The 8023-nt window shown below is 37.9% G+C and overlaps 1 protein-coding gene across 1 annotated transcript; it reads right to left on the reverse strand.

Annotated features, from left to right (window-relative positions):
- Positions 1 to 3174: 3174 nt before the first annotated feature.
- Positions 3175 to 5597, reverse strand: LOC7487812 (probable N-acetyltransferase HLS1). The gene is made up of 2 exons (XM_002299958.3): positions 5245 to 5597; positions 3175 to 5074 (listed from the first exon to the last, which is right to left on the reverse strand). The coding sequence occupies exons 1-2, from the start codon at positions 5413 to 5415 to the stop codon at positions 4091 to 4093; spliced, it is 1155 nt and encodes a 384-aa protein (XP_002299994.1). The 5' UTR covers positions 5416 to 5597; the 3' UTR covers positions 3175 to 4090.
- Positions 5598 to 8023: the final 2426 nt, after the last annotated feature.

Below are 8023 nucleotides of genomic sequence, written 5' to 3' on the forward strand. Positions count from 1 at the left end.
TAACAATTAAAATTAATGGAAAAAATTAAACATAAATCATGCAGTATTGGCATAAAAACATCTATATTCCGCCCCGGACTGCTTGGACCGGATATGACAGTAGATAAAAACATGAACTCCGGTCTCATACACATTCCTGGTGGCAAGTTATAAACTATGAGTATGACCGGCCAACAAGAATAAGGAGCAGAAAATGACCCAAATGGGTTGAATCCATCTGTACACAACCCAAGACGCACATTCCTTGATTCAACTGAAAAGTGAGGATGAACACTGTTAAAGCGTTTCCACGCTTCGCCGTCAGAAGGATGCATCATCACTCCATCAACCGCATCATGTGCTTGGTGCCATGTCATGTGCTCAGCAGTCCTTGGTGACATGAATAACCTCTGCAGTCTAGGTGTGATCGGGAAGTATATAAGTTTTTTATATGCCACTAGAGTCTTTTCCCTGCCAGTTCTAGGTTTGTAACGGGAATGCCCGCATGTTATGCACTCGGTCATCTCAGTATTTTCAAGGTAGTATAACATGCAGAATTTAGGGCACATGTCAATTTTCTGGTATCCTAAACCGAAGGGTTTCATCATGGACTTCGCAGCATAGAAGTTCTCTTTCAGCCTGTTCCCTTCAGGTAAAATGCTTCTCGCTCATTCAATAATTTTATCATACCTGACCTCACTCAACCCGTGATCTGACTTAATGGTGAACACCTGTGCTACGACCGATAATTTACTATGGTTTGTGCAGCCATCCCATAATGGTTCGTCAGAATCTTTCAACAAATCAAAAAACCTAGCTGCATCTGCATTAGGTTCTTCTTCTACGATTGGACATTGACTAACATTACCTTAATTCATTCTCATTGCATCCATAACCATATTTCTGTAAGGATTAGTGTTGTCATTTGCCGCTTCATGCACGTTGTTAGCACTAGAAGTTAACCCAACCACTGTTTCTCCCATTCTTCTCTTACTAACAAATACTTCTCCATGTGCATATCAACACTGGTAATTCTCTATAAACTCTTTGTGTAGAAGATGCATCATTACAACATCTGGATGCAGATATTTTTTATTTTGACACTTCCTGCATGGACACCTAATACCGCCTCCAGTAAAATTTCTGGGAATAGATGTTGTGAAATTAATAAAACCCTGAACCCCGTTACAATAATCAATCCTTTGCAATCCTTGGGGTGAATCTCGATACATCCATGAACGATCATCCATGACTTATATCGAACCTCTATAAAATTATGATGACATCATGTATTAATTAACTAAGTTAGGTAAATAAACTTGCAAAAATATTACTTTACCTCGAGATTATCCAACAAACCAATCACAACTTCTCATAAATATTAAATATTCATTATCATTTATCAACGTCCATACAAATTAATATATATAAATTTACAGAAATTACCACTCCGCAATACCATTGATAAAACTTTAAACGGACCCATTAAGCAAGCTATTAATTATTTCAAAACAGCACATGTAATTCAGTAATTCCATAAAGTTTTAACAATTTACAACCAAATACGATCTTACAAAATCTAAAACAAACCATAACAGGTATAGAATTATACATTCATATACTACAAGTTTGTTTGAGAAATAACAATAAAACATGTACATCTACTAACAAAATACATATACTAAAAAACAATAAAATTAACATTTAAATGTTAAAATTTAAAAAGATAGAATTACTTACAAAAATTGATAAAATCTGTTGGTAAATCAGAACACGGATGCTGTGACCACAAAATTTCAAGAAATATAACTTGTTGTGCTGAGATCAGGGAGATTTTTGTTTGGGGGGAGGGGGGGCTAGTTGTTTGCAGATGGGGAGAGTTGGGATTAGGAAGAAGAAGGAGAAATAGGGGAAGAGAGGGTCGGCAAAAAGGGCATATATTAACTTTTTCCGACGGTTTCACCGACGGATTTTCCGTCGGTGATTCCGTCGGCTATTCTGCCGGAAAAATCAACGTATCACCGTACGGATCTGCCATTTCGAATCCCTCGGTGATTCCGTCGGCATTTCAAGCGGTGAACCGGTCACGTCACCGTTCGGATCTGCCATTTCAAATCCCTCGGTGATTCCGTCGGCATTTTAAATGACGAACCGGTCACATCACTGTACGGGGCTGTCGTTTTGAATTCGTCGGTAAAAATAACCCCGCCAAAACCTCCACGTCAGCGACCCGCCTTTTGTTTTAATTCGGAACGTTTTCCATCCGTAATTCAGTCGGTAACTACCGACGGAAAGTTTCCTTGAATATATGTTGTAGCCGCATGTATTCTTTTTCTTCCTCTTATCTTTTAATTAAGCACTCTTATCTCTTACTGCGAATTTGCTTTCCGGTCCCTCGGATTATATTAACAGCTAAGAAAATAATTTGAATTCCAATATCCCACCTAGGACATATCTGTAAGCATACCCAATTATTCCATCACGCGCATCAAACCCTAATTCTACATCGGAATCAGTAACCCTCAAGGGACGTAATTAATATTTTGCTTATTAATTATCTTCTTACAGTTGTAAGAGTACTAACATGCTAGCTAACAACGTTGATAAATTCTTCCTCTTTTCTTTTTATTAAGCACTCTTATCTCTTATTGCTAATTTGATACGGTCCCTCTTTGCTTAACTCTTACCTAGGACATATATCTGTAAGAAAACCCACTTGTTTCTCGCAAATCAAAACCCTAATTCTACATCGTTCTTAAAATCTTTAATTCCCTAAAGCCAACTCGTCGCAAATCTTTGTGTGAACAAAACCCAAGCTGTAATTAAAATTCCAAGGAATTCAATAAAAGATTAAGAATTTATCAACGTTGTTAGCTAGCATGTTACTACTCTTACAACAGTAAGAAGATAATTAATAAGCTTCAAAGTTCGAGTTAAATAAGATGGGGGGGGGGAAACTACAAGCTAGCTAGCTAGCTAGGATTATAAATGTGATAAAGGGGTTAGTGCTCGTGCTTATTGCAGCGATGACCCATATATCAACTTTAGCTCTATATATATGTAATGTAATGCAACACACATGCAAGTATATATCGGCATTATCATGATTAGAAACCTCTCAAGTCATTTAAACCACTTGTTCGTGCTCTCGTGCTCCACTCACTCAAAATATTTCAATCAAAAGACAAAAGCCTCTTTCAATAATCAAAGTATATTGCTCCATTATGATTGCATTCGATTGCTTACTTTCTAACCAATGAAATCATTATATCTTTATGGTCATAACAATCATCATCCCAATAATCGTGATTATGCTAGCCTCGGTACACGTACGTATTTAAATGACAAGAAATACCTTTGAAAAACAAAATCAATGGTGACTATAAATGGAGCAACTTCCTTCTATGGCTGGAGAGAATTAATAGATACCCAAGTCGTGGCTGCTATACCTAGCCAAACATGGTGTCAACTGTGACTATTGACTTGAAACCCTAACCAACTTTGTTTTATCCTCAGAACTAGGGTTTCGGAAGATGTAGGATCCGCATTTGGTCATTGAAGCTGACATCTTCCCAACTATATGCTGTGCCTTAATTATGCATGAGCTGAAATTCGTCGAAATCATAAAAGGTTTGGCAGAAACAATATCAAATGCCCTTATTGAATAACTTAATTTGGAGACCTCGTTAGGTTTTTCTTTGCATTCAATAGCTATGTCCGCCTTTCATCACCTCAAAAGAAATCTGAATTTCTTGCAATGGCATGTGAAGGAATACCTTAGCTATATATGAGTGGCGACAAATTAATGATCGAAGGCTGGATGATCCAATCGAATTTTTTTTACTCGAGAGCGAGGGACAAATCAAGGACAACTGGCTTCTTGATTAGTCAAGATCATGAGGGTAGCGACAATTGATCAGTTGAAAACAAGGACAGAGAGGGTGGCACCTAATTGAGGAAATCTTTTGAGATTTTGAGTCACTGATGTGAAAGGTACAACAGAAAAGCTTGCCCCCACAAAGGGAGAGAGGGATGGACTTATCTAACAATACATGAGGTGAGGTTTGGCCTCAAGCAAGAATAATAAGGCCAGGGGGTATTTTCAAATTGTTCAAACCTCTCTTGGGTCTACAAAAAGGGATGTTGTTGTCGGTGGCGCTTTTGGCAATTGATGTATTGCGTTCTCTTCATTTTTCAAGGTCTTTATGCACCACAAATCTTCTGGACAGGAGAGTGATTTCCAGTAGGGGATGTGAAGCCTTAGGATGTCCTTACCGCCAACTTCTGTTACAATAACCTTACAATCTTTGGACTTTGTCGCCATGTTGTGCACAAATTGGCACAAGTGTTGAACCAGCTTTCCTGATAACGATCCTTCATGGTGCACTCCATACATGAAGTAGAATCCAAATGGACTAAGAAAATCTGGTATTGCAGGCAACTTAAAACATGGAAAGATTTTATCAATCAATATTGAACTCTTTGTGTATAGAAAGCATGATAAGGGCGCTTTCCCTAGTCTTAGCTTGAAGAGCTCCCCACTGTTCCATACACTAAGCATAGCCCAACTTCTCGGAAGTACTTTCCCATCTGAACCAAAATCATCCCATGACTCACCTCTGGGATAAGCCACCCAAGTCCCCAAGCTTAGCTTGTTTCTCAGTATATTCCCTATATCATCAGGGAAAAACTCTGTTGAAGTCATGAACTTGCGATATAGAAACTCAGCTTCCTCGACTTTGAGCTTTGCCACCTCAGTTTTTGATGACAAACGTAAGGCGCGATGATCAACTGGATTAACAAGAATCGCCGGTGTCCTGAAATTGGCATATCCAAGCTTGTTTATGAAGAGATTAACTGACGCTTCATTATCTTTCTCCGTAGCCATGTAAGCGTAGTCAACATCATTTGCGATGAACCATTTCTCCAATTCAAGCACTAGCCTCGATCCGATCCCTTTTCGTCGATGAAGTGGTGCAATTCTTAAGCCTAGCACATAACCCAACTTGGCTATATTCTTTGGTGGTTTATGAACGGTTGCTAGCTTTATAGAGCCTTGAATGACACCAACCAGTTCGCTGCCCAATTCGGCTACCTAACGTAAAAGAAACAAGGTTGCATTTTTTTCGTCAATAAGACATCATTACAAGCGGTAATGGATGTAAGAACACCTATATAGGGTTTGTGTGATAATGGATGTAATGAAAACAAAGGAAGGGAAAAATAAATAAGAGTGATGATGATCAGTATATAGTGTGCACGTACCAGCATCTTGCACATCGGACTGTTTCTGATTCTACAGATGGGGTCACCCATGGTATCTATGCAGAGTACTCTTTCAGTCGGGCCTACCTCACATCTTCTCTCAAGATCTTCCACTCCAGCTCTATGAACTTGAACATCATAGCTTCGTATTTTAAGTTCTCCACATCCCATTATTCAAACTTGCACCATAAGTAGAAAAGAATATTTAGCAACTGGCATGAGAGGGTGAATATAGGAGCAATCTTTATTTATTTATAAGATCTAGAAACGAGAGCTCATATACAAGATGAAACCTAGCAGGTAGTAAACTAGAGTAATGTAAGAAGTTATAAATAGGTGTTTTGCTCTACCACTAACTAAAATGATTTGTCTTGAAAATTCATATTGATCATCGTTTATATGGAAAGGTGGGAAATATTGCGGAATGTTCTCTCTAATCAACATCAACATCGAGCTTCAACAACAATAATTAATATTGGACAAAAGGCAGGTAATAATAGGATGCGTCTTTTTGTCCTTAGCCTTTTGCCATTCTTAACTTAATCAAGCTCCTATCCACTTTAAGATCACCTCAGGCTCACGCCACGGTGCACTCCAAAGAATATGTATAGTTGGCCAACCCTCATTTGTCAATTAATTGATTGGCCAAACATAATAAACCTATCATAAATTAAGCCCTCTCCCCTCCAAAATTTTGGTTCATACAGTACATCTAGACCACCTAATTGACATGTATGTATGTAAGTATATATGTATATACAGTACAAATGCTTAGGAAAAAAGAGAGCCGGTAGGCCATAAATATCTCAAATCTAATAATAAATTAACGATTTTTAACAAGTTCATTATATATATAATTCTATCGAATTATCAAATTAATCTTCTAGGTATTTAAGATGCGGTTTACCTAATTAGGTGCCGGATCACTAATCAATTGTTGAGCTGGGGGAGATTTTTATTAGTTTTAGCTTTATTCAAGAGGATAAGTCCCCTTCTGCTCACAACTGAAGGTTCTGCGTTAGCGCAATTTTATTCACGATTTGTTTCTGTGTACTTTGTGTGCGGCAACGGTGGTCCATATCGGCCTCCTTTTATTCACCTGGATTCGAAAGTGAAAGTATAAAACCATAACTAGCTGGCTTTCTACTAGCTAGTTATGAAAAAAGTTATTAAGAAATTAATCATAATGCTGCTCTAAAGAGGTCCTAGCTAGGGGTGTTTACGGTCCGGTTCGGTACGGTTTTAACCTAAAAATTCAACCGAACTGGAAAATACTATTTCTTGTTAATATAACCCGGACCGAACCGAGAACCGTTTCAAACCGAACCGGTTTTGTTCGGTTCGGGTCGGTTTTTTAGCCTTAAAAACCAGAAAAATCGAAACCAATTAAATAAGAAAACTTGGCCGAATCACATTAAGAAAAATCCTTGTTGAAAACTTTGAATTCGAACCCTTCGGTTGAGATCTGAAAGATCTCCCTTAGTTGAATCACAATCAGTGGACTTATCCAAGTTAGTACAACTACATGTTAACAAAGATTCCAATAACACCCCGCAAACTACCAGGACCTCGCTAGCACAACTACATGTTAATAAAACCAGAAACAAGGATTTTATTCAAGTTTTCTGCCAGAAACTAAAGCAGAGAGTAGAAAGGTAACAATATGAGAGAAAATTAGAGAAACGAGCACAAATGAGAGGGAGCGGGAGAGAGGGAGGGGTGGGGCGACTGGAAAGGGGAAGGGGGGAGAGAAAGAGCGAGAGGGAGGGATGGGTGGGGTGGCTGGAAAGGGAAGGGGGAAGGGGGAAAAGGGAAAGGGGGGCGGATGGAAAGGTAGGGTTAGGGTATTTAGGTTTAGGAGGTTTCCTTTTATACTTTTTTTTTAGATTCAATTAAACTGGTTCGGTTTGGTCCGGTTCAATTGGTTTTAAGCTTTTTAAACCGGAACCGAACCGGACCGGGTGGTTTTTTTATTTTTTAATCGGGTTATTCAGTTTTTTCTATCGATTCAGTTTTTTCGGTTAATTTTTTATTGGTTTTTTTGGTTTAATTGGTTGGTCGGTTTTTTTGAACACCCCTAGTCCTAGCTATGATATGAGCTTATGCTAAGAGGATGGTCATTAATCAAGACAATTGATAGAAAGAATAGTCAACAAAGAAGTGAAAAATTAATAGACGCAACTAAAATTATGCTTTGGCTTAAACTTATCGAATCATGCCTAGGTAAATATGCTACTATTAATGATTAGCAATTTATACCGGATCAATAACATACTTATTAAACTCAACTCAGTATATCGACCTAGTAATGTGGAGCCTAACTTGGATCAAGTTTTATTTAAACTACTTTTATCATTAACCCAGTTAAACTTGGGTGACCTTGTAGGTTAATAAATATTGATAGGCTTAATTTTGTGTTATAATATCTACATTAACTATTGTACGTTGCCCTACATATATAAATAAGAAAGGTTAACTAACTAATTGGTCAAAGCCTCTTATTCTTCTCAACTTGGTATTAGAGTCTTAACACATTAAAACTTATTTTCCCTCTCCTTAATGGACTCTGCCCTGAATTTTTATCCTTCCCAACAATAGACCGACATTCCATCTCCTACATCATAGGCTTTCATTTCTTCTCAATCGATGCAGACTTCTTCCTTTTTCTCTGCTTTGTAATCTTCCCCTGCTATTATTGCTACCGTGAATCTCCCCCTATGAAGGCTTCAATTACAAACGATTGTTTCCTTATCTAATACTCAACAAGTTATTTCTTTAA

This window comes from Populus trichocarpa, chromosome 1 (assembly GCF_000002775.5).
Source record: "Populus trichocarpa isolate Nisqually-1 chromosome 1, P.trichocarpa_v4.1, whole genome shotgun sequence".
NCBI lineage: Eukaryota > Viridiplantae > Streptophyta > Magnoliopsida > Malpighiales > Salicaceae > Populus > Populus trichocarpa.

Coding starts and splice junctions, on each gene's coding strand:
- LOC7487812 (XM_002299958.3), bottom strand. CDS start 5,415: ATGGGATGTGGAGAACTTAAAATACGAAGCTATGATGTTCAAGTTCAT. Junction 5,075..5,244: donor GTCCGATGTGCAAGATGCTG/GTACGTGCACAC, acceptor CTTTTACGTTAG/GTAGCCGAATTGGGCAGCGA.